Source organism: Telopea speciosissima, chromosome 1 (assembly GCF_018873765.1).
Source record: "Telopea speciosissima isolate NSW1024214 ecotype Mountain lineage chromosome 1, Tspe_v1, whole genome shotgun sequence".
NCBI classification, from domain to species: domain Eukaryota; kingdom Viridiplantae; phylum Streptophyta; class Magnoliopsida; order Proteales; family Proteaceae; genus Telopea; species Telopea speciosissima.
In genome coordinates this window covers 29,609,184-29,635,328 of record NC_057916.1, presented here as the reverse complement: position 1 = coordinate 29,635,328, position 26,145 = coordinate 29,609,184, and the positions used below count along the sequence as shown (strand labels likewise).

General features: G+C 39.1%; 3 protein-coding genes across 7 annotated transcripts in view; 2 read left to right on the top strand and 1 right to left on the bottom strand.

The window, feature by feature from the left end:
- Nucleotides 1-6,257: 6,257 nt before the first annotated feature.
- Nucleotides 6,258-12,381, top strand: LOC122641280 (U-box domain-containing protein 3-like). 3 transcript variants are annotated; one of them, XM_043834513.1, is made up of 6 exons: nt 6,258-6,521; nt 7,983-8,263; nt 9,425-9,541; nt 9,669-11,558; nt 11,878-12,017; nt 12,150-12,381. In XM_043834513.1, exons 2-5 carry the CDS (start codon nt 7,988-7,990, stop codon nt 11,941-11,943), a joined length of 2,349 nt encoding a protein of 782 aa, XP_043690448.1. In that variant the 5' UTR covers nt 6,258-6,521; nt 7,983-7,987; the 3' UTR covers nt 11,944-12,017; nt 12,150-12,381. The 3 variants fall into 3 exon arrangements, with proteins under 3 accessions (XP_043690448.1, XP_043690446.1, XP_043690447.1); XM_043834511.1 differs by having other exon boundaries at nt 6,258-6,533; nt 7,980-8,263; XM_043834512.1 differs by having other exon boundaries at nt 6,258-6,533; nt 7,980-8,263; nt 11,878-12,044.
- A 2,948-nt stretch (nt 12,382-15,329) lies between these two features.
- Nucleotides 15,330-26,145, top strand: part of LOC122645779 (coatomer subunit beta-1) — a 22,570-nt gene continuing 11,754 nt past the window's right edge. The window contains exons 1-5 of one of the 2 annotated variants that reach the window (XM_043839154.1): nt 15,330-15,581; nt 15,790-17,870; nt 21,184-21,693; nt 23,518-23,603; nt 23,894-24,129. In XM_043839154.1, the coding sequence (XP_043695089.1) occupies nt 15,822-17,870; nt 21,184-21,693; nt 23,518-23,603; nt 23,894-24,098 (2,850 nt within the window). In that variant the 5' untranslated portion in view covers nt 15,330-15,581; nt 15,790-15,821 and the 3' untranslated portion in view covers nt 24,099-24,129. Of the gene's footprint in view, nt 15,582-15,789; nt 17,871-21,183; nt 21,694-23,517; nt 23,604-23,893; nt 24,280-26,145 lie in introns of those variants that run through there. The other variant, XM_043839147.1, reaches the window with a different exon arrangement.
- LOC122645766 (vacuolar sorting protein 3-like) overlaps nt 25,429-26,145 on the bottom strand; it is a 21,142-nt gene continuing 20,425 nt past the window's right edge. For both annotated transcript variants that reach the window (XM_043839128.1, XM_043839136.1), the window contains one exon: nt 25,429-25,794. In XM_043839128.1, coding sequence (XP_043695063.1) covers nt 25,702-25,794 — 93 coding nt within the window. In that variant the 3' untranslated portion in view covers nt 25,429-25,701. The remainder of the gene's footprint in view (nt 25,795-26,145) is intronic.

Below are 26,145 nucleotides of genomic sequence, written 5' to 3'. Positions count from 1 at the left end.
TCAAAGTTAAGAATGAGCCACGAACGTTATAAAAAAACCTATGTTGTCGACGTCATGGCATGGAGCTATATTTTCTCTCTCTCTCTCTCTCTCTGTGACAGAGACAAAAAGTTTTTAATACATTCGTTGGACAGCTTTTCTTGGTCAATGAGTCAAAGCAAAACTGAAATGATAAATAAATAAACTATTAGTCAAGTGGATAGGTTTGCCAACCTCAACTAAAATTGTTGAGTGGATAAGTTCTTTTTTAGGTTTTTATGTTTCAACTGTTTTTTTCATGGTTTGAGGCTCCGTTTAATTGCAAGGGAAATTAAAAGTGAAAATTTTAAATCTTAATAAATAAAAAAAAAAATTTAATCATTACCTTATATTATTATATTATTAACTCTAAATCATTCAATTATAAAATTTTACTTTAATTTGTATTTAAATTCCTTTGATTTGAATATCACATTTAAAAAACATCATTACTAAATATGATAAAAAAAAAATTAAATAATTTCTACAATCATGTTGAATAATGATTACTAATTACATTTTTTTTTTTTAAGTTTAAAATGTTTCATTACTCTTTCCTTTAATTTCCCTTCCAACCAATTTGAGCTTGAAGATTGAATATTCTATAAAATATATTTTACTTCTCAAAAAAATATTTACATTTCCTTTGCAACCGAAGACCAAAAACGATTTTTATGAAATATTTTCATTATTCTTTGTTACCAAACAGAACCAGAGTATAAATTTGGTGGGTCATCTAGAAAAGTATTCATCTATGGACCATCTAGAAGACCTTGTGTCTTAAATTTACAACAACTACTATACTTAGCAGGTTACAAACAAAGAAACAGGTACATTGAAATGAAATAATGTGTGGGGTTTGCAATTACAATTTTTAATATTTATGTAATGATCATACTATTCTCAAATTACTTTCTTCACTTTCCATAATGTAATGGGTTTAGGTAGGTTTTTATCAAGATTGTCAATCTAACTTAGCCAATCAAGGTTATTTAAATAAGATCACACCAACCAAAACATCACCATATATATTTGGGATAAAGGGTTTTTTTTTTTTAGTGAATAAGATCGCATGATTCATCTATAACCTCGATGTACGGCATTGTTGTTGATATGGACCGTTGGATGCAGTAGCTGTCAGTTGTCAACATCTCCACCTAGCACTGCCACATTACCACACTAAAGGAATTTGAGAGGATAATTTTCCGGTAGCCAAATGCTCAGCATATAGAAGCTGAAAGAGGATTTCCAAGAGTAACAGATATATCAAAGTTGAGCATGGTAACTGGGTATCTGACTTCTCTATTGTCTAAGTACAAATCAGTTAATTGACCGGAGTAATTTTAGAGTTGTAAGGATTCATCCTTTTTATGATGATGTGGTTCTATTTTTTATTTTTTTTTTAACTTGCAAATGATAGTTTACATGAAAATTAAATGGGAAATAGAATGCTATGTGGTCGTGCGCCTTGTGTGGCTCTCACGCCTAGACACACAAGGCACCATGACCGATTAGGATTTCCGCTTTTGCTTGGGGGTCATTTCCAAGTGGCCAAGGCGCCTTGTGTGTCTAGGCGTGGGAGCCACGCAAGGCGCACAATCGGATAGTGTTCTTTCTCTCAAATTAAATTTCTCTTAAAAAAATCAAAGTTTTCTCTACCTTTCTTGAACTTAATTTTCCTGTATTGGGTACTTATAGTTCATATGAAAATAGTATTGCTTGCTAAATTTTCTTTTCCTATTTGCCTTCAGCATTCAATGAAATATAGATAAACATCCAAAGGTATTTTGGTCACTACATAGTTTATTACATAGTTCATTAAAAAAGGAACTTTTTTTTTTTTTTTTTTTTTTTGGATGGAAAAGAAAATACATATTAACCCTAAGATAACAACGTTTGTACAATATTGTCACTAGGCAGAAAATCCAAGATGTGAATATTAGTAGTATGAGAAACAAAAACAGAAGCAGAGTCATGATGAGCTTTAAGGAGCATAGTAAGTAAACGCCAATGCCTCATAGTAGCATCACAAAAGGAACTTGTCATGGAACAAAACCCTACTAAGACATAAACAATGGAGACTGGAGAGAGTGGATTTTTTTTCTTCTTTTTAACAGAACTGGAGAGAGGATGAAGTCATTATCCATTCTTACATTGGCAAAAACTGATGTTACTGATATTTGGCAAAATATGGTAGTGAACCACACAATATTTAGCCCTGAAAGTAACACTATAGCAATGGACAAATAATGGGGGACTTGACAGCTTCACATGTTCTTTTGAAAGTTTCTTGATAAAAATTTCATGGACACCCCCCTCTAAGTATTCAATATGTCATGGACTCGCCAAACTTGGTCAAAATGGCAAAATGGCAATCTTTCCCCTTGACGTTAAGCACATTAGCAACCAAAATTGAAATGTCTGTTTTACCTACTTAATTATTTAAATAAGGGTAAATTACATCTGAGGTGCCTTAAAATGAATTAATTTCCACTCCCAACCCTACCCCAATCACCACCACCGTCGCCGCCACCACCGCCTCACCTCTGTAATCCGTCTCACCCCTGCCCTCCTTCGACCCACCTTATTTGCCACCCCATCTATTCCTCATTTTCATGGGTGACCAGTAGAACTGGAAAAGGAGAAAAAAAACTAAAGGTGAATGTTGCAGAAGGAAAGATCGAAATTAATCGGGTCTTGATCACTCATCCGGATATCTTCGTCGAAGGCCAGTTGTCAATTCACAGAGTTCTTGGGCCCTTCGTTCAGATTACTCTAGAGGACATTGAGCTGGAAAGGAGTCCTATCAAACCAAATATCTGCAATCCCAATTCGACTGTTCGGTTCCAATGGGTTTGTTTCTTTTGCGATCGGACTGCAAACAGTTTTTTATGGGATTCTTCAAGAGTAAAGTGATTTGAGTTTTGTGACACTCTTCGTTCTGCTGGAATTGAGTTGCTTGGCATCATCTTTGTTGTTACTGGAACAATTGTGAAGTTCTATATCTCACCTCAACTAATTAGGTATTGAGAACTGGCTTCTCTACCTAAGAAAGCGTCCTTGATGACACTGGTTCCCGGTCATGATCTTGAAATTACAAAGTTTTTGATTGCCCATGGATTCTGGCCATTAACAATGTAGAAATCACTGTACTAGATGATGTCTTGTCGAAGGGGTTTGTAATCCACAGGATATCTCGAGCATTCGAGATGGTGAAGTTGTAGACCACTTCCAGTTAGATCAGTTTTAGGTTTTCAGCGAATCAACTTACCTTTGCCTTAGGAGTTATGGGAATTGATATCTCTCTCTCTCTCTCTCTCTCTCTCCACCAATTCCTGCAACTCCGTGCAATTCTCTTTGCTTACTTTATGTTTTTTATGCCCTCTTACAATAGAGAAAGAAATTGGTGTAGTTGTTGCTTGTTAGCAATGATAATTCCACATTGAAGAACGAAATATGTTCCCACTGAAAGTAATTAAGTATTGCAAGTTTACATGGGAGACATTGAGTTGTTCGATTTTAAGGAGAAGCACTTTCCACATAGAGTAACTGTTGAAAGAGGATTTTCAGAATATCAGGTAGTTTATTCTTCCTTTTGAGATTTCTAAACAGGTTGGGGAAGGAATTCATAGGTTGAATTGCAGTGACCTTTGTTTAATCGGTAGGATCAAGGCTCGGCTGTTCGACTGTTTCTAGGGAGGAAGCATAGAAGTTAGGATTGTTTTTAATGGGGTCGAGGGAGGGCAGGGCGGGGCGGGTTGCAGGGGTGACGCCGTTGTGGCGGTGACGGTGGTGGTGATTGGGGCAGGGTTGGGAGTGGAAGTTGAGGTGAGGTGAGAAGGGTAAAGTTGAAGGAGTAGGGTGGGCCGTGGGGGTGGAGTTGCAGGAAAGGGGTTGCAAGAGGAGAAAAAAGAAGAAGAAGCCTCACCGTCAGATTGAAGAAGATGAAGAGAATGATTTGTATTGGGGTTTTATTCTTAAGGGTGTTATTGGGAGTTCACCCTATTGGAAGGGTAATTTCGCCATTATAAAAAAATTAACAGGGACTTAACTGCACCGACCTAATAGAGTGGACTAAGTCGAAATAAAATCATAAAATAAGAGTAGTCTTTGATATTTTTTCAAAGTATGGGATGTTCATGACATTGAATACTTACAGGGGGTGTCCGTGAAATTTGCCCTATATCACCATAATTTGACAGAAGAAAATACATACTAATTTTGATTACTAATGTACTTATTTGTTAATCTAAGTATCCACTTAGTCTTTCTTTCATTAATCTTAAACATTCTATTTCCAATGGAATTATTTTTTAAAATTTTTTATTTTCTCATATGTGTATGTATTACTTTTTATTAGGGGTGTGAAGCCCTAAACCTAACGGGTCAAACCTAACAAATAAACTTGAATTGAACCGAACCGATTATCTATCAGGCAAGCTTCGGTTTGGAGTATTATGACATCGGTTAAAAAACGAACCGCATCAAACTGACCAAAAATTCGACCAAAACCCATAAAAGAAAACACCCGAGAAACCAAAAAACCCATCACCCTACCCCCTTGAGTGGCAGGCTCATGTGTCTGGGCACAGCCAGCGTTGCAGCACAAAGAACATGAGCCCTAAAATTAGAATCGACTTGATTCGGTCGTTTCCATGGTTTAATGTATAAAACTGAATTCAAATCAAATCTAGATTCCAAAATTTGAAATCAAATTGAACCAATGCTTTTAAACGATTGGTTTCAGGTTCAGTTCTAAATTGATAACCTTAGGATTTTTTTTTTGTTGGGGAGGGGGGGAGGGGGGGGGAATTAATGCGTTGGGCTCCTTTGTAGCGCGACAGGGAGTGTAGCGCACATCCAACAGCCCAACACCCTACCTGTGTGTTGGGCTGCATGCCCAAGCACTACAGGCCGTCAGATGGTGCGCTACACTCCCTATCGCACTACAGAGGACCCAAATCCGGAATTGACTCCCTTAGGTTAGGGTGTAGTTTTGCTCGACATGACATTGTGCTACCTCATTCTCTCCTGAAGGTTCGAAGAAGCAATGAGATCAGCTTCCATCGATTTCGATTTCAATTCTATTAAAAATCAGCTCAAAAACACTTTATTGTAATATACAAGGCCTTCTTCCTATATCATTGTAAAAAAGGTCATAAGTTTTTGGTGAACTCATAAACATAATGGAAGTACTTAATCTTGCGGTGCCTTTGCAGTTCAGGTCTGCGAGCCCGACTAGATCCAGTTATTATTATTATTTTTTATTTTTACTTGAGCTCGCACCATTGGATGAAGCATCTACCACTTGTCGAGCATGTAGACGCGCATCACAAGATTAAGCACTGCGGGGGATTTTTATCAGATCAGGCTCCTCTCCAGGGAGCTCAACGTCCAGGGCACGCCCAGGGGACATCCAAGGCTAGGGCTGTGCTGCACATATCTCGGTGCATGCCTAGGGATGTGTGCGGCATAGCCCAACAGTTGGATGCTCCCGTAGCATGTTGGGCTCCCTGGAGACGAGCTCAACTCATTTTTACCTAAACATAACATGCTATTTTTTTTTATTGTAAAAACAAAGTTTAGAGAGATTGTATATATCTTTTGGAAAAAAGATCTCTGTCCGAGAGTGTGGCCTACGCCAGCACTCCCATGAGTCTATCTCTCTCCTCTCCGTGTGAAAAGACACCTTTGCCCCCTTGTTTTAAGGAAGAGAGAGATAGACACATGGGAGTGCTGGCATAGGCCACACTCCCGAACAGAAAACTGCTTCCCGTATCTTTTAGTCAGAAAGAGCAACCATATACTTAATCCGTAAATCTTCATGGTTATAAAATAGCCTATAGCCCCACGGATCGTGATCGTCTACGGCCTGCTTCCCATAGCGACCATAGCAGCGCACTAATGAGGTGCGGCGCAATGACCGCCTTACCCTTGCCCGAGCAGGCACTCGGGTAGGGGTAAGGCTCGGGCAGGGGTGAGGTAGTCATTGCGCCCCACCTCATCAGTGCGCCGCTCTGGCCGCTACGGGCAGGCAGGCCATAGACGACCTGGATACATAACCCCACTTTGTTTCAGGCGCTCGGGCAGGGGTAAGGCGGTCATTGCACCGCACCTCATCAGTGTGCCGCTCTGGCCGCTACGGACAAGCAGGCCGTAGACGATCTGGATACATAGCCCCACTCTGTTTTGCTACTACGGATAATGATCTCATTTTGATTTAATCTCGTGTTAATATTAGTAATCTCATATCCTCAATCATTATATTCTTAATTAATTTCACCAGCACAGCCAACAAATCTACAATTAAAAAAAGGGCCCACAAACGTCTCTTTTTACCCTTTTTCCAGCGATTCTCTCTACCTCTTCGTCTCATGGTTGCCTGTAAGAGAAGCACTCAAAGCATGAATGAGAGGTTTATTGCAAGGATTCAAGCCTTCAAGGAGATTTCACTTCGCTATTTTTCACTTAAAAGCTTTTGATTTTGCGTTTTACCATCACAGGTTCATACAGAGGTTTTGTTTTTGTTTTTGTTTTTGTTTTGTTATTCTCTTTGTTTGTTGAAATGCAGTTTTGTTTCTGTTTCTGAATTTGTGATTTCTGAATGTCTTTGGATGCGTAGGAGATGCAATCAGTTGGGTTTTCCTTTGTCTGCCTTAATTCAAGCAAGAAAGCTCATATGGGTTTCTTTGTTTTGCATAAATTTGTGGCTTTACTGTTTTAGTTTTGTGAAAAGGGGACTCAAAATCTAGAACATCCGTGTTGATACGATTTTGCGAAATCTTATGATGTGCTAACTTGTATTTTTTTCCCCACCAAATTCATAAGATTTTCTTGTTTCGAATGCGTTCGTGCAGAAATGCTTCCTTCTCCCCCCACCCCACCCACCCTATACCCGCCTGTTAAGGTTAATACAGTTCTGTTACGGGAAAGATTGAGCATTGGTATCTTGCGCTGCTCTTGGAAGAAGGTGCAACATTTGGTTTCTCAACTGTGTTCTGTTGCTAGAGAGAAAATCCATGTAGAAAGCTATATGAGTTATGGGTTATGCCCCAAATACCCTATTGATTATTTTGAGCTCTGATCACTGTTTATTATTTTTCGGCATGATTCATGTTTGCTTTCATGATTTGATATAAAATTTAGTACTCTAGATACCTAATCAGTCCTGGTGGGAAATGTGTGAAGGGTGATAGGTTAGATTAAGATGTCCTGTTTGGTTGTTCAATGTCCAGCAAATTGTGGGATTTCAGAATATTGTAATTGTTGCTATATTATGAATTCCCCTCTCCTTCCCCCCAAGGACCAAATTATGTTTGATAGTGTATAAATCGATTTCTTGAGGGAGCTTGGGCAGAAATCTTCTGAGGATGGATCATGATGGAACTAGTACAACTTGAGGTGTTCTCATTAATCCATCATCTTAAATATATCAAATCTGTCATGGCTGCCCCCTTTCCTAGTTAGTTGCTATTGCTTCTCTTTGAAAGGTTTTGTTTCTTACAAACCTAAAATCAAATAAAAAAGATATTTAAAATCAACAATGATGGAAAGTGTTCTGTAATTAATTGACCTTAAGGTTTCCGATTCTTGGATTATGGACTTCAACTTGCTGTGAGTTGAATTCTTCAGCTCATGTTAAGCCTATAAGACCAGACATAACCGGTTTCACAGCTTTATGTTAATCCTATTCTGCTGTTTATCTTCATCGACCGAACTCCCTTTAATGTAATTATGCATTGGTTGTATGTGAATGGCAATTATTTCTTGGAACAATAATATTACTGGTAAATTCTCCAGCATTATGATAAGCTAGTCATCAATGTTTATTGAGATTTAAACTATTATTTTGAATCTATAGGATGGTTTTTGTATTTTTTATGCTATTCTTTATGTTGATGTTCATTATGAAAAGTAGTAGCAGAAGAAGATGTTCATTGTGTGCTTTGTCTGTCTTGAAATAGGTCTCATGGACACAAGATCTGTACCATGTCTGGTTAACAGCATTTCTCGATTCATTCATCTGGTTGCCTGCCAGACTCTGAAATCTGTGCCCATACAGAAGGATTATCAATATATGGTTGATCTATTGAAGGTTTTAAAGCCCATGCTTAATGAAATTGTTGATTCCAAACTACCTACAAATGGAATTCTATTTAGAGAATGCGAGGAATTGGATTTGGCTGTTAATCAGGCTAGAGATTTCATGGAGAAGTGGGATCCCAAGATGAGCAAGATACATAGTGTGAGTGTGTGAACTCTTTTTCTTATTCCTTAAGCAAGAGGAAGAAATGCTTCTATCGTTCAGGATTTATTCACCAAAGTCCTGAGTGGTGAAAAGACTATGAATTCCATCGGGGGATACAATGATATTCATTATTAAATGCATCCTTCTGAGAAGTTGATGTGAAATTCCTTTGCTTTGAAAGTTATTGTTTATGATTGTAGGAGCGGCAATAGGTTGACTCATGTCTGTTTGTGCCGTGTTGAATTTGCCTCAAAATGAGCATGACCTGTTTGATTAAGGCAAAACCTGAACACGAATATGACCTGGTTATCAACCCTTGAATACCAATGAAACAGACTGACCCATTTAATAATGGTTTGGCATGAATATGACACATGACATGATTGCAACCTCTTTTAGGATTTCATTAAGTCAAAATTTATCATAGAATTACAATGACTTCAGCTCTTGGACTCAGGTATGAGAAGCAAGCAAGACACCAACAGGCCATGCTTCTACGGGGGATTCAGATGTGTATTCTGAGGCTAATGCTTTAATTTTATTTTTCACTGTTATAAAGTTCAATGATTGGATGTTTACACACCCTCAATCAAAAAACAACTTGTTCATAAATGGGGTATACATGTGGAGTCAAATATGTCCCTAACATAATCATTGCTAAATGCCAACCAAACCTGCTAATTACCTGTCATGTCTGTTTAGCAGTTCTGGCGTAGAATTGTGTTCCCTCTCTGGGTTATCATAGCCTGTAAAGATGTATCCTCTGGACTCCAAATGTTTAGAATCTCTTTAGTCGCTCTGTTCTCTATTCTTTAATTGACACAAATACTTGCCTTATTGAGTCGCTGATTCTGATTTGCTATTTTAACTAGTGGACCAGAGCGGAACCAAAAGGATATATCTTTGTTGTCTCTGAATCTTGTTCATCACAAAATTCTAAAAGAATTAAATAGAAATGGAAGTGTAACTAAAGGGATTCCAAAATGCTTTATTCTCCCCACAGGTTTATTTTTCTCCGTAACATTTCAAAAGTAGTGGGATATAGCCTGAAAATAAAAAATTCTTTATTGGATTTCCAGAAGACTTATCTGTAAATTCAGCGAACTTTCTTTGTATGTTCTTTTAATTCTGTCTTAATTGGTCCTTTGGTGTCTCCAGGTTCTGCAGAGTGAATCATTGGCAAGAAAAGTCCGGAGTTCTTCACTGAAAATTTGCCACATGTTGTGTAGGTTGCAGCAGTCATCTCCACTTAATTCTCATTTAACTAGTATTCAGGTACTTGAGGAGTGGGCATGCTGTTTCATTGGAAGTTTGCATGTTCTTGTTACAAATTAATCGCACTCTCTGCTTGCTGGTTGACTTTTATAATTATATGTTGATTTTCTATGTAAATTCTCCTCAGTGTTGTATTCAGGAGCTTCAAAGTTTGGAGCAGGAGAGCATATCAGAGGTTGTAGAAGAGGCCATAAAATATCAGAGGGATAATAAGCTCATCCCTCGTGCTGATATCCTGCTAAAACTTGTTGAGTTATTTGGTTTTACTTCAAATCAAGAGTTGCTGGAAGAGAGTGTGGCCCTGGAAAAGGCGAGAGTGAAGGCTGGATGCAAGAAAAGCACTGTGGAGCTAGATCATGTAGATCAGATAGTGAATCTTGTTGCTCATATTCGAGATTGGATGGGTAAACTTGAACAATTTGGGGAAATAAATGGTGTTCCTGTTCCTCCATACTTCCGTTGTCCACTGTCGTTGGAACTTATGGTGGACCCAGTAATTGTGGCCTCTGGGCAGACCTATGAGAGGGCTTTTATCCAGAAGTGGCTTGATCAAGGGCTTAGCATTTGCCCCCAAACCCGTCAAACTCTCGCACACTCAAATCTCATACCGAATTACACTGTGAAGGCGCTGATAGCAAATTGGTGCGAGGACAATAATATAAGGATTTTCAGAACTGCTGATTGCAACTATATGTCATCCCCATCCTCATCTCGTAATGTGTCTAGCTTCCATGGTTCTTTGAATGGCAGTAATTGCACTTCAAGGTCATTTATGGATGTTGGAAATGGATCTGAGAAGCAAAGGGTTGAAGTCTCTTCAAGAGGTGGTGTGGACAATAGCAATGTATGTTGCAGCAGGATAAATCCAAAATGTGACCAACCTTCACCAGAACAGTCTTATATTCACAGCCGAAGTGAATCAGTCTCAAGTGGTATTTCCAGCATTGAGTATTTGTCTACAGCAATGACAACTGGTCTTACTGAAGAGCCAAGGGTTTTGAGTAGGCATGTCAGTGCTAGTGTTCTGTCAGAAGTCAAATCCGAGGGTCTGGCTTGTTCTCCGAATAGAGATTCAGGGTTTTCTCCATGGTTGTCAGGGAAACAATTTCACAGTTCTGAAATAAAGGTGGCAGTGGCTGAGGATGGCAAAAATCATCATCAAAGAAGCCTTTCTCTTCCATTTTCAGATTCCGGATTCGATGATTTGACCTCTTCTTCCCATGTTGAGAAATTGGTTGATGATCTGAAGAGTCAATCCAATGAAGTGCAAACTGCTGCTGCAGCAGAGCTGCGGCTTCTTGCAAAGCACAATGCGGAGAACCGTATTATTATTGCCCAGTGTGGGGCTATTGCTCCTTTGATTTCATTGCTCAATTCACCAGTGAAACTGACACAAGAGCATGCCGTCACTGCCCTATTGAACTTATCAATAAATGACGGAAATAAAGCCTTGATTGCTGAGACAGGAGCTATAGAACCTCTTATCCATGTTCTTAAGACGGGAAATGCGGGGGCCAAAGAGAACTCTTCTGCAACTTTATTTAGTCTATCGGTATTGGAAGAATACAAGATAAAAATTGGTCGTTCCAATGCAGTGAAGGCCCTAGTTGATCTGCTAGGCTCTGGGACACTCAGGGGTAAGAAAGATGCTGCTACTGCCTTGTTCAATTTATCGATCTTTCATGAGAACAAGGCACGCATAGTCCAGGCCGGGGCTGTGAAGTACCTGGTTGAGTTGATGGATCCTTCCACAGGGATGGTTGACAAAGCCGTTGCTCTTCTTGCAAATCTCTCTACGGTTCCAGAGGGACAGTCTGCTATCACTCGCGAAGGTGGCATCCCATTACTAGTTGAAGTTGTTGAATCAGGATCACAGAGAGGAAAAGAAAATGCTGCATCCATCTTGTTGCAGCTCTGCATTAATAGCCAGAAGTTCTGTGGCCTGGTTCTACAAGAAGGGGCAGTGCCACCTCTTGTTGCATTATCTCAATCTGGGACTCTCAGAGCAAAAGAAAAGGTGTGTATCTGAATTTACCAATGTTACGTGATTAGGAAGCTTTTGCATCTTTAAAGCAGTATCTCAGTAGCTGATCATGCTTGCATGGAAATGGCTTATGGTTTTACTATATAAATCATAGGTTTGCATTTGCTATGCATAGAAATGGTTTATGGTTTGCTTTAGATTTATGTGTATAATGAGGGACCTATGAAAAATCATGGCTCTTTAGAAAAATGTTTCCTTTAATTTCTTGGTGTTCTGAAACGAATGACATGCATTTTACCTACTTTCGAGGTATCTGGAACCCTGTGATTCAGAAAGACATGTATTTATGCAGGCACAACAGATACTCTGTCACTTCCGGAACCAGCGAGAAGGGGCTGTTGGAAAGGCAAGATCATGACTCAGGATGTGGAATCTTTCAGCTTTCTGTGAGTTTGGTCTTCTCCAGTGCAATGGGTTCATTGATCAGCCAGGGTATATTGGCAGTTTCTTTGATTCTTTGTAAGATGTTCTAATTCTGCCTCTTATCAAAATTCAATTATGGTAACTTTCTTGAAAAATATTTAGTTTTTAGTGGTTAGTGGTTACTGTATTATTCATTTGCAGCATATGAAACTTACTCCAGCGTGTGTGGAAAGAAGAGAATACTTAGTATGTGCCATCTCTCTCTTAGCTCCATCAAGGAAGTAAGCAGCTCAACTGTTAGCAGGAGTAACTGATATTGTCTGTTCTACTTTATTTGGTGCTCTGGGTCTGCTGCAGCAGCAGATAAACATGTGTTGTATATGTGTTACTCCCTTTGTCATTTGTTGTACAATAATATTATAGAAGTTCCATTCTTTGAAACATCAAGTTCTCTTATGCACCATGATGGCAAAACACTATGTGGAAATCACTTATGCTATAGATTCAAATTGTTTATGGCTTTTGCATAATTCAGTGAAAAATTTGTCTCTTCTTAAAGAGGGTCTTCCTCAGGATCATGTATAAAATTTGATTTTGGGAATCCTAAACTCAAGGTTCATGCTATACTTGTGTCCCTTGAGGTAACTTACTAACATGGATTATTCATCATGAAGTTATAAAACCCAGATTGCAGATGAGGGACTGACCCATTAGTTCTCAGACTAACCCACACAAAACCAAATGTGATGCACTTATGAACCTTGATTTTGGTTTTGCTACGAGACCGGATTGACCCAACTCACTCCCTTGGATCCAGTTTGGTTTTCATACTATTACAATCAAGTGGCCTCTCCTTTTGGTAAATTTTTAGTTTTGAAGAAGGTTTCAATGATGCAGGTTATTTTAACAGCTTTCCTTCACTGGATAAAGAGCTCATTCAAGTTTGGCTCACACTCCAACTTTTTTTTGGTTGAACCACACTCTCCAACTGGAGGGCTCATTCTAATGATCTCATACCCTTCCAAAACAATCCACTTTTTTGAGCCACATAGACAAATTGGTTTTTGCCAACTTAACAATAGAGTAGGGGTTTTGGAAGGGGGAAAAAAAAATCCTCTGCAGTGCTTTAATCTTGCGGTGCCTGGCAATTCGGGTCTGAGAGCTCGACACGTGGAAGATGCAACATCCAACGGTGTCGAGCTCGAGAGGAAACAAAGAAAAAAAAAACCGGGTCAATCGAGCTCGCACCGTTAGATGAAACATCTTCCACGTGTCAAGCTCTCAGACCCGAACTGGTAGACACCATAAGATGAAGGAATTGCAGAGGATTTTAATTTGTTTTGGAAGGTTTTTTTCTTGTCAGGAGGAAAATGTCCCAAGAAATTAAATATGAGAAAATTTTCTTGAGTTAGGGCTGCATAGAAAAAAGGGAATTTTTTCTTGACTGCATTAAGTTTATCATTTGGAAAGAAGGGTGTGGCAAATCGGACCATTAGATATCTAGGAAATAATATGGATTCACCATCAATTGTTCGCCCAACAATGGGAATGCAATAAAGAGTCAAGAAAGTATCTCTTGACTCTACAAGGAAATTCTTTTCAAAAAGAAAAAAAAGGGAAAATCCTTGAGATGATCACGCCTACATGGCAAGGAACAATTTTTAATAGTTGCCATATCAAAGAACAGTGCTTATGTGGTCATATAGAGCAAAATAATGGCTTTCCTGGTTATAAATCAAACAATAATGTTTGACTTGCTAGGCTGCCCTATGCATTCTAATAAAATCATTATCACAGGCATAGTCTCCCACTCTTTTAACGTATATTTGTCATCACATCTTCTCAATCTCTAATTCTCAACATTGTGGTTAAAGAAATGAATACAATTATATTTGTCACCCTTTCCCCCTTTTGAATTATCCACCATTGTGATGGACATTAGACTTCTGTTACCTTATTTCGCGTTTATCTATTTTTTTTTTATAGATAGAGATGACAATACTTGTGTCCATGCTATTTCTAAGTGGGGATCTACTTGAAACTGTTCTTTCCCTTTTGCCATCTGGGCCTTAGTACTATTGCCCTGCGGGGTTTTCGTGCCAAATAAATAAATAAAAAAATCCGCATATTCAATTGTTCATTTATTCTCTGACAAACTTTCAATCTCAGATTTGGTAGTGAGATTCATATCAATATAACTGGTGAAGTAACTTTGAAGTTAGCCCTAACAAATATTTTTGTCCCGCTTTATATTTTTTAAATTGGGAAATAAGTTTGTCATGACATCAATGTACTATCAACCTCTCACCTGAGATATTTGTTTCTCTCCCCTAATATGACTATGTGGATCTCATGCATGGTTTGAGGAATGAAGAATCAGTATCGGATCGGTTAAATCGGCCGATTCATAGTGGTATCGGTGAAGACCGGTACCAATTCCTGATCGATCCCATATTGCTGGATCGACATGAACAAGGGTAAAAATGTAAAGAACATAATTCTTTTAGAAGAAAACAAGAGAACCTGAATGATCCAGACCGATATGGATCAATTCAAATTGGCATCGGAGTGGTATCTACAAAGACCAATACTGATATTTATTACTAAAGCCCCGATCCCATGAGGATGATAACATTCTCTATGCTACTATTTGTGTGGCCATATAAAGATGATATCATTCTCCGCAGTCCACACTGCCATTAGTGTGACATGCGAGAATCGTGGAGTACACCCTCATTTTGATTGTGAGCATGTCTATTGCGTGGCATTTGTGTAGATGGTCAATCCACCGGTCCACTCTTGGTTGCACGGATATGATCTGTTCGAGTCATTAGGATGGTTTGATCAGACCGAAAATCGTTCTTTAACAGGAATGAGGAGTGAGAAGAGGATTTAAATCCTCTCCAATTCCCTAAAGGTGCAATGCGGTGTAATTCGGAGTTGAGAACTCAACACATGGTAGGCGTGACATCCAACGGTCCGAACTCGATTGACCTAGTTTTTTTTTTCTTCTTCAGCACCATCTAATTTTGCGCTTACACGATGTCGAGCTCTCGACCTAGAATTGATCGCACTACACATTAGTTAGGGAATTGAAGAGAATTTAAATCCAAATTTTTTACGAGGGAGGAGGAAAAAATAAAAAAAACCAATCCATTTATTTTACCCCAACAGTTGAATACATGTGATAGCCAATCACATTTTAATTTTGTTTTCATAAAAACCCTTCCTCCTCCCTTTATAAATGGCAAAAATAAAACAGATGGTTGGCTCTCACATGCACGGTCACCTGTTGGTACGTGCAGATGATCCATTCTCGAGTTTTTATATCGTGACGCTCAATGTCTCTCTACTTCGTTTCTTAATTCTTAAGAGTAACGACCCACTACCAGAAACGCAGATCTGAGAGAGCAGTTCCTCACCACCTGTCTCTCTCTCTCTCTCTTCCCCCCCACAATCCATCTAGTATATCGGATCTGTTTATCTAGTCGCTATAATTGATTGAGAAGCTCCCCCAAATCGACAGGAAGTGTTCGTGTTTCACATTCGAGTAGTTCTGAAGGTTGTTTGCAAGGACAGAGCATCGATTTTCACGAATTTATCGATCTGAGATTTCCGATCTGGTTCGTCGAGGTACGTCTGAAATGTCTCTTACTGTTCGATTTTCAAATCCGAAGCTCGCTCCGTAAGCAAGGTTCCTTAGCTTTAGTTTGATTTCTTTCCCATTTCCTTCATATTCGGCTATGAAATAATGGAGTTTTAGTGAATCTAGTAGAGATGATTTGGATTTAGTGTTTCTAAGGAAAATTTTCAGGTTTCTGAACCGGGAGATACATTGTAGGTTATAGGAAAAGGGAAAAAAGGGGGCAAACAATGGAGAAATCTTGTACATTGCTTATTCACTTCGACAAAGGAACTCCTGCGCTCGTGAATGAGATCAAAGAGGCTCTTGAAGGGAACGATGTCCCACTTAAAATCGAAGCTATGAAGAAAGCAATCATGGTTCTGTTGAACGGGGACACCCTCCCTCAGCTATTCATTACTATTGTACGATATGTCTTGCCTTCTGAAGATCACACTATCCAGAAACTTTTGCTTCTCTATTTGGAGATCATTGATAAGACTGATGCGAGAGGAAAAGTTCTCCCTGAAATGATTCTAATATGCCAGAACTTAAGGAATAATCTCCAGCATCCGAATGAATATATCCGTGGTGTAACTCTCAGATTTCTGTGTCGATTGAATGAGACCGAGTTAATTGAGCCTCTGATCCCATCGGTTTTGGCCAATTTGGAGCATCGCCACCCCTTCATTAGGAGGAATGCAATTCTTGCAGTCATGTCGATATACAAGCTTCCCCAAGGGGATCAGCTTCTTGTTGATGCCCCTGAGATGATCGAGAAGGTACTTTCATCGGAGCAGGATCCATCAGCCAAGCGAAACGCTTTTCTTATGCTCTTCACTTGTGCTCAGGATCGTGCAGTTAATTACCTACTCACCCATGTTGATAGCATCCCTGAGTGGGGAGAGCTACTTCAGATGGTTGTACTGGAGCTGATCCGGAAGGTGTGCAGAACAAATCGGGGGGAGAAAGGGAAATACATAAAGATCATCATTTCTCTGTTAAATGCCCCATCAGCTGCTGTTATCTATGAATGTGCTGGGACACTCGTATCTCTGTCATCTGCCCCCACGGCTATAAGAGCTGCTTCCAACACATACTGCCAGCTTCTGCTCTCTCAGAGTGATAACAATGTTAAACTTATTTTGCTGGATCGCTTGAATGAGCTCAAGTCTTCTCACAGAGAAATCATGGTTGATATGATCATGGATGTGCTTAGAGCATTATCTAGCCCCAACTTAGACATCCGAAGGAAAACACTGGACATTGCTCTTGAATTGATAACTCCCCGCAATATCGATGAGGTTGTTCTTACTCTGAAGAAGGAAGTTATGAAGACTCAGAGCACTGAGCTTGAGAAGAATGGGGAATACCGGCAAATGCTGGTTCAAGCCATACATACTTGTGCAATAAAATTCCCTGAGGTCGCAAGCACTGTGGTTCATCTGTTGATGGATTTCCTTGGAGACAGCAATGTTGCTTCAGCTATCGATGTGGTAGTTTTTGTACGAGAAATAATTGAAACCAACCCAAAACTGAGGGTCTCAATAATAACAAGGCTCTTGGACACTTTCTACCAGATCCGTGCTGCTCGTGTTTGTTCATGTGCACTTTGGATCATCGCAGAATACTGTCTATCACTGTCTGAAGTTGAGAGTGGGATCGCAACCATTAAGCAGTGTCTTGGGGAACTGCCTTTCTACACAGTTGCAGAAGAAGGGGATGCTTCAGATGCTCCCAAACGGTCTCAGCAAGTAAACCCTATTACTGTTTCCTCTAGAAGACCTGCGGTCCTTGCTGATGGGACCTATGCTACCCAGAGTGCTGCCTCAGAAACTGCCCTTTCCACTCCAACCCTTGTTCAGGGTTCTTTGGCTTCTCCTGGGAATTTGAGATCCCTGATTCTGACTGGTGACTTTTTCCTTGGGGCAGTGGTTGCCTGCTCCCTAACAAAGCTGGCTCTGAGATTGGAAGAGGTTCAGCCATCAAACGTTGAAGTGAACAAAGCTACTACTGAAGCCTTATTGATCATGGTTTCTATGCTGCAATTGGGGCAGTCTTCGGTTCTTTCTCACCCAATTGATAATGATTCTTACGATAGGATTGTCCTTTGCATAAGATTGCTTTGCAATACTGGCGATGAGATTAGGAAGATATGGCTGCAGTCATGTCGTCAGAGTTTTGTTAAAATGCTTGCAGATAAGCAGATCAGAGAAACGGAGGAGATAAAAGCAAAGGCTTTGATCTCTCATGCACAACCAGATGACCTCATCGATTTCTACCATTTGAAGAGTAGGAAGGTGAGACATGTTGGTATTTTTACTTACTGGATTCTACAAATCCTAATAAGATGAATTATTTCACTAACTGTGGGGTACTATCTTGCATTTACAGCTAGATTTAATTACCTGGAAAAGTTTGTCTTATTGGACAGACAGTTGACAATTTTCATATCATTATAATGTCGTAGATATTAATCGCTTGCACCTTTGCTTGGTAACCTCTTAAAGAATTTTATATTTTTCTGAAATTAGATATGTTATGTGGGACCAAATGAACATAAACTCTACTACTCCTACACCCGTTTGGTCTATTTTTTTAATTGAAGTTTATTGTTCCTTCAATACGGGTATGGCTTTGCCATTGTATCAACTATCACCAATATCTTCTAAATTCTGTCATCGTTAACTGAATTTGATTTATGCCATAAGAACTGTTCTCCCCCCCTCCTTTGATGCCACCATGCATATTCTTTCATGATCCATATGTCAAGACATTACTTTTCCTTATTATTCCTCTAGATTAATATCTTAATATATCTTTTGGTTCCACGGAAATCCTTTTCACTGGGATTCGTTGAGTTAGCAGCAGATCACTTATTTTTTCTTATACCAATGATTATATGCATGGAAGAATCCCCATATCGTTTTCTTGTGTTTTGTTTTAATGTTCCTTTTGGTTCCATGGAAATTGTAAATGAGTACTATTCTTTCAATTTGTTGAGTTAGGAGCAAATCAGATTATTATTTTATTTTTTTTGAGGGGTGGGGTTTATACCAATGATTATTTGCGGAGAAGAATGCCTCAATGCCCTCTCTCTCTCTCTCTCTCTCTTTTTGTTTTTTTCTTGTTAAATAGGAGATGAGTGGTTAGAGCAGCAAGTTTATAACATCATCTAAGCTGCTTGTCAAAGTATGTTCTTATGACTAGAAGCAGTTCTTATAGGTGGCCTGTTATTCATACGCCTCTCTTGATCCCTATACTTGATGTAGAATACTTCTGATTTGAGCCCTCTGGACATGAAAAATGAGGGAGTAGAACTAATTTATGGTTCTGTAGTATTTTTTTTTTCCTTAAAACAAAGTCAGTAACAACAGATCTTTCATTTCATCAATTACCATATCAAAATTACATATGATTCAATTCTTCCTTACATGTATTCTACACAAGGAAACACATATATATATGTATGTGCCCCCCCCCTCCATATATAAGGAATTGTATGTCAATCATCCAGTGAGGAAAACCATTTGGATCTAAAAGTGATCCTAGAGACACTTCAGCTCTTTAGTTGCAATAACCAAGCACCAATATCAGCGCAAACTCTGGGAAAAGATCTTGATTGACCTTCCTGTGCATTTCTTTTGTTAATCCCATATATAAGGAGTCGGATTTCATAAAAGAGTGGGCCTCTGACTTTTTTGATAATTTGGCATGGTTGGCATTAATCTTTGAAGCATAGTTATCAAGGCGTCACCATGGTGTCCAGGCACCTTGGTTGCTTTGGACGCCTAAGCGGTCGCCTTGCCGCCATGGCGGTGCCGCCTTGCTTTTTTTACCCTCTAAAACACCATAGTCACCTTCCTGCCTTGATAACTATGCTTTGAAGGCATGATTATGATAAACTTTTTATGCAAGATTCAATAGGAGCTTTGTTAGTCTTTGATGAATTGTATTGGAACAGAAGGTGTAAAATATGGAAAAGAGGGATGTAAACTTTGATGCGAATGGTATTGTTCCAAGCGTTCTAGGTGTCCCTTTCCTTAAAAAAGAAAATCCTCTCCCCAACTCTCCACCTACAAACCCTCAATGTGGGACTATGTTATTATGTTGCAGTGGGTTTAGAAAATACATTATTAACAGAGATTGTGTTTAGCACCTCTTATTTAGAAATGGGTTCTTCATCCTTAGAACTTGTTTATGAAACTCTCTTCCCTCTTCCTCACATGTGACAACCATGAACCTTCACAATGCAAACTTTTACAGTGTTTGAGGTGAATTAAAACTGCCAATCTTCGACCTGTCCCTTTGGTTGCTTTTCATTGTTCTCCCGGTTTTATGAACTTGTGGGTTATGAATTCTGCAAGATTGTAAAGGGGCAAAGAAATATCGATCAAGTCTTCTGTGGAAGTGTGGGAGAGACCGACACAGAGGAGAGGATATATGTATAATGAATGAAGAGAGTGGTCACTTGCTCCATTGTGACCACTTTGGTCACGGGTTCGAGTCTCGAAACAGCCTCTCTGCGAAAGCAGGGGCAAGGCTGCATACATTATGACCCTCCCAAGACCCCGCAGTGGCGGGAGCCTTGTGCCTTGTGCCCTTTTTTGTGCACTGGATTATTTCTCTTTCTGGATGAAGTCAGTGATATTAAAGAGAGCCTACATTCAGCCACAGGAAACATTCTAATTTAGGAATGTAATGTTTAGGGGTTTTCTTTTCCTGAATGGTTGCCCTTTAGGGATAGAGTAAACAATGTTTGGTGTAACTCATTACCTTCTGGGTGGAACTGCCACAACATGGGCGCTCTTCTTAGCAAGAATTATTGCAGTAGGATAGTGGCTAGGAGGATTTGAAAGGCATTAAAATTATACATTTTACTCACCCATAAAGACATTCTGTTTGAGACTTGTGACAGAAGTTTTGAGATTCATTTAATGGGAAGAGATTGTTTCACTCCTGATCAAACGAATTACTGTTAAAGGTTTTAAGGGCTTATCTTGTAAATACATTGGTGGATTAGTGTAATCACTGAAATACCCCTTGATATTTTGCTGCTCACCTGCTAGTGAAATTGATCAGGTAGTCATCCTCGACTGAGGCAATTATTTTCCTTATCTAACTTGGAGAGTTGAAGGCTGTACAATTTCATTTCCTTCTATGCACTAGTGGGACAATGTGTTACTGGATTAATTATATTGGCTTGTTTACAAAGCTAATACTTATTGTGGCCAATGTGTAGAAGAAATGGAATCTTCTGATGTTTTCTTATCATTAGTTAACATTCGTCGTTTATGAGAATGAAGCAGAAGTTTGGAACTATGTCTATATGAGATGGTTTAACTATTGACATTTGCATTTCATAATGCTATTGCCTTTTTATTCTTTTGACAATGTGGAATGATTATTGTTTCCATGTTGAAACTTGATTTTCGTTGAAGTCTAAATCACTATTCTTTTCTTCTTATATTTTATGGTTCCATGTCTTCAGAAACCAATAAAGTCTTGTTTGACTTACTTCTGCGATTTGTGAATCTTATGTGTCTCTGAACTAGAAATGTTTAGATTAGTGGAGTTGTTCCTTTACAATGTTGACCTTGTGTGCTTTTCCAGGGCATGAGCCAACTTGAGTTGGAAGATGAAGTTCAAGATGATTTAAAACGTGCAACTGGAGAGTTCACCAAAGACGCAGATGATGCTAATAAGCTCAATCGCATTCTGCAACTGACAGGATTTAGTGATCCTGTTTATGCTGAAGCCTATGTCACTGTTCATCACTATGACATTGTCCTTGATGTCACTGTCATCAATCGAACCAAGGAGACCCTCCAGAATTTGTGCTTGGAGTTGGCAACCATGGGTGACCTCAAACTTGTGGAGCGTCCACAGAATTATACGCTGGCTCCAGAATCAAGCAAGCAGATTAAAGCAAACATTAAGGTTTCTTCAACTGAAACAGGAGTAATATTCGGAAACATTGTTTACGAGACTTCAAATGTGTTTGAGAGAACAGTTGTTGTCCTCAATGACATCCATATTGATATAATGGACTATATCTCTCCTTCAACCTGTGCTGATGTGGCATTCAGGACTATGTGGGCTGAGTTTGAGTGGGAAAACAAGGTACGTTTATCATTCATTACTTGTTTAACTTTCACAGCCATAAGTACTTTTCTCTTTTTTGACCATGTTTTGCTGGTATATCTAAATTGATTTAGATGGAAAAATTCCCATTTTATCTCTTTATAAATTCTTTTAAGAATAGAAGCATTGTTAGAGAAAATTAGTTGAGATAATGAAACAGAAAATGACCTGCTCTGTGTATGGAATTTAGTTGGGGGAAGGAGAAGAGATGACACTGTCCTAGAACGTGGGGATTTAGAAGTGTAAAATATGGTAGTATACTGGGTAATTGATGGACCTCAAAGAAAATGACCTGCTCTGTGCATGGAATTTAGTTGAGGGAAGGAGAAGGATATGAACGTTGGGATTTAGGTAGTGTAAAATATGGTAGTAATGTAGTATACTGGGTAAGTGATGGACCTCATAATCAAGCACCTGCTCTGTGCATGGAATTTAGTTTGGGGAAGGAGAAGGAGATGACACCATCCTAGAACGTGGGGATTTAGAAGTGTAAAACATGGTAGTCTACTGGGTAAGTGATGGATCTCAAAGTCAAGCACCTGAGGTAGGTCTAGTTTGGCCAGTGAACAAACTCGATTCAGATCTCTCAGCTCAGACAATCTTTCAGGCTCAAATTCTGCAATCTAGGTTTCCCTAGAGTAGAAAACCTTCCCAAAATCTGAGACTGATCCGTGGAAATTCAGTTTTGTTCTAAAGATTTTCTCTCAACCAAAAAATTGACGTAAAATAGAGTAGCAGAGTACTATTTTAAAATTCAAGCATCAACCAGTAATGGAGAGAAACATGACTTGATTTGAAGACCTTACTCAATAGCAAAAGAAAGTTTAAATCACCAGCAACTATCTAGGTACCAAATCACTCACATGCACAACCAGCATACCACTCAATTGCCTCAAAGCAAAACTGAGAATTCCATAGAAAATCATGCTTTACAAAGAGCATGATTTTCTGATACAATTAATCAACTATCTAGGTACCAAATCACTCACATGCACAACCAGCATACCACTCAATTGCCTCAATAGCAAAACTGAGAATTCCATTAATCAGAAAATCATGCTTTACAAAGAGGCTCAACACATATCTATAGATATAGATGACCACCTAAATTCCTGATCAATTTATGATTCATAACCTCCAATTGGACTCTTGACTCTAGACTCCCCTACTTGCTATCCACTTAACTAAGACTAACCCTGATATTTCGGCTTATGTAGTGACCCATAATAAATCCCTTAAGACCCATTTAACCACAGATGGATTCTATTTCAACCAAAATCATGCCCAAACCTCTTAAATTGAGGCCCATGGCTAGCACTAAAACCTGGCCTCCTGTGAGGAGGCACATATCTTCCAAAAGGCTGTTTAAGCCCTAACTTCACTGGCTTCCCTGCATCACAGGTGGGAGTGGGCACTTGGGTGGGTTTTTATGTGAACCTGTCCAATCCCTACTGAGAAACCCCAAAGTAAAACCTGAAGCTGAAGTTGAAACTTATGCGTGTGGCATATCATTCAGAGATATTTATTGACATTGGGTTGTGAAGTGGATGGCCTTGGTAGTGCCATTTTTATTAATACAATGTACTTATAGTTAGTTATACATTGATATCTAAACGATGCTTTTATGGTTGTTGGGCTGGGCCTGACCTCTTTGTTCTTGGATTGTGCTTGGGCCACCTACAGGGTTGCTCAACTCACCAAATGTTAAACCCCTAATGGGATGGATGATGGATGTTGGCTATGCTATTCAACGTAATAGTCTTCCAAGACTAAGAAAATATACTAAACCTACTTGCATTTCAGGTGGCTGTAAACACTGTCATTCAAGATGAGAAAGAATTCCTAAATCACATCATCAGGTCAACCAATATGAAGTGCCTCACTGCACCGTAAGTCACTGCTCTCTGCTTCATAAATGACATGTAGTCCCCTCCCCCCCCCCCCCCCCCTCTCCCAGCATGCAACCTGCAACCTACTAAAGGAAAGGCAGACTTTCTCTTGCTCTTATTTGAAAGTCTGCATTTTATGGTACCATTTACAAGGTGTTCTTGGCCCATAAGTTGTCGATGTTAGACAGACACAAGTATTCTTTCAGTCTCCATGTGGAAATTTGGTTGGAAGCTTATAAATTTTCACATGCTCTCCTTGGGGATCTTATGGTCAGTTGATTTTGTTTCAGGTCGGCACTGGATGGGGAATGTGGGTTCCTGGCTGCTAATTTGTATGCAAAGAGTGTGTTTGGGGAGGATGCTTTGGTAAATATCAGTGTGGAGAAACAAACAGATGGGAAATTGAGCGGGTACATAAGGATAAGAAGCAAAACCCAGGGAATTGCCTTGAGTCTTGGTGACAAGATCACTCTCAAACAGAAGGGAGGCAGTTGACCTATAAAAGTACTTTTTTCGTCGAAGTTCTCTTTTTGAATTCTATATTTCGCTTCTTCTCTTATCATCATTTGAAAATTGCAGGCATTTGTATTGGAAATTTTGTTTCCGAAAAGTAAAAGATAAAGTCTTAACTCCGGCCAGTTGTTGTTTCCCTAAATCTGGGAAGAGTAGTAGTATAGTCTATTACCGTTTTTTCCGTAGCCATTCATTCCTTTATTGTTATGTCATAAGTGGATGATTATGTCGTCTTTTAGAAAGATTTAGTTGGGTACACTTCTGGTGCTCTACTGTAACTATTCATTGCTAGCTTCATTCAGCATGGCATTGGTTATTGGTCCAGATTCTGATTTCAATTTTTAGTTACCATATGGCTGATTTTGGTTATTGTGTTGCAGTGCATATCTAGGGTACTGCCAATTTGTTGATAATCCCTGTGCATATGGAAGCTGCTAATATATGCAAAGCAGCATTATTGAAGTCCCAATTTAGCAGGTGGGGATAGCAATTGGGTGGCTTAAAAAGAGAGGATCTACTAGGCCTGCCCTGGTTCCCTTGTAAAATTGATGTGCCTTAAGCCCTCAACTACATTAAGTGCAAAGATACTCTGAAAGGAACATTTTAGGAGGACATTTAAGCAGCTGATAGATCCCCAACAAGAGCGAAGTCTCCTCCAAATTTCGTTTTGTGGAGATTTGAGCAGCTTGGTCTGTGACACCAAACATTCCCAATTTGGGAAGGCATCGCTTTGTTGGGATCTTGTAATGGCATTTTCCCCCAAACAATTAATCTCAATTTTTATTGAGTGTCCCATGGATGGCTTAATTCATACAACAGTTCAAAATAACCAATCTCATCTGCTGTGCCAAATGAATAATACAATTTAGTTGGTTAGTTCTAGTCTTCCATCGCCCACTGAACCTGTGTCCATCTCCAACACCAATCAAGAACAATAAAGGCATTACAGGTATGCTATGATGATATAATTATCCTTACTCTTCTTAACATAAATGTGGCTCATTCTTTTACCATCAAACTCTACCTAGGGCTAAAATTTGAACTTTGAAGTATCAGAAAGAAGAGTATTTGTGCATCAGTGCATGTATATAACAAATGCGAACAGAATCGACCATCATCCAATTGGCCCCTCCATTATCTAGCAGACCACGTGGTCTAGTCCGAAATACAAAGCTCTCTGTTTATTTGTTTTTTGTTTTCCTCTTCTTTTCTCTAAGTAAAACTGTAAAAGTCTTTATACCCAGTCTAACAAGTACACCATTTTCAAGGTCCAACTATTTTTCATGAAATCATAACAGCAAATAAACTTGTGCCAACAAAACAATTAAGCACAATGTTAGCATGACATGACCTACAAGACTTTGATCCTATAATTACATTTTTTACAGAGTCAAATCTAGCAAGAACATGTCGTCAGCAGAATCACAGTAAAAAAAATCAAATTGCATGCACACTATCTTCCTCTTCAAACAAGAACTTGATTCTGGCAAAGATTTTCAGCTTGTCGTTGTCAAGGTGATATAGCTTCACTGGAGAGCAGTAGAAGCATTGAACACAGAAGCATGGTATACATATCATCTAAGGCTCATCGGCTAACAAGCCAACCTGGCTTGATTATGATTTCCCGCTTGAAGTTACGTCCAGTTACTGAAGTGGAGTCACCCAGACGACGGAAACACTGCATGAATAAAAGAGAATAGCATTAAAAAAATGAATGCAATTTTGTACTTAAAGATTCACTAAAAAACAATTATTTAAAATTAGGGCTCTGTTTTGGTTATGGGTCTTCAAAATTTGAGACAGAAAAAATGCCAAATCAAAGGGGGAATTGGAAATTTTCCAAGGGTATAGGGATTATTAGGATTTGCCACAAGAATCCCAACTAAATTGTACTCCCTACTATTTTTCCAAATACTGTTAAAAGCCCGAAGGGGTCTGCCCAGTCACAAGCTTTACGCACAGGATGAGAATGGAAGAACATTAATAACTTGTCAGATAGGGAAGCACATCATGTAATATTGGGAAAAAC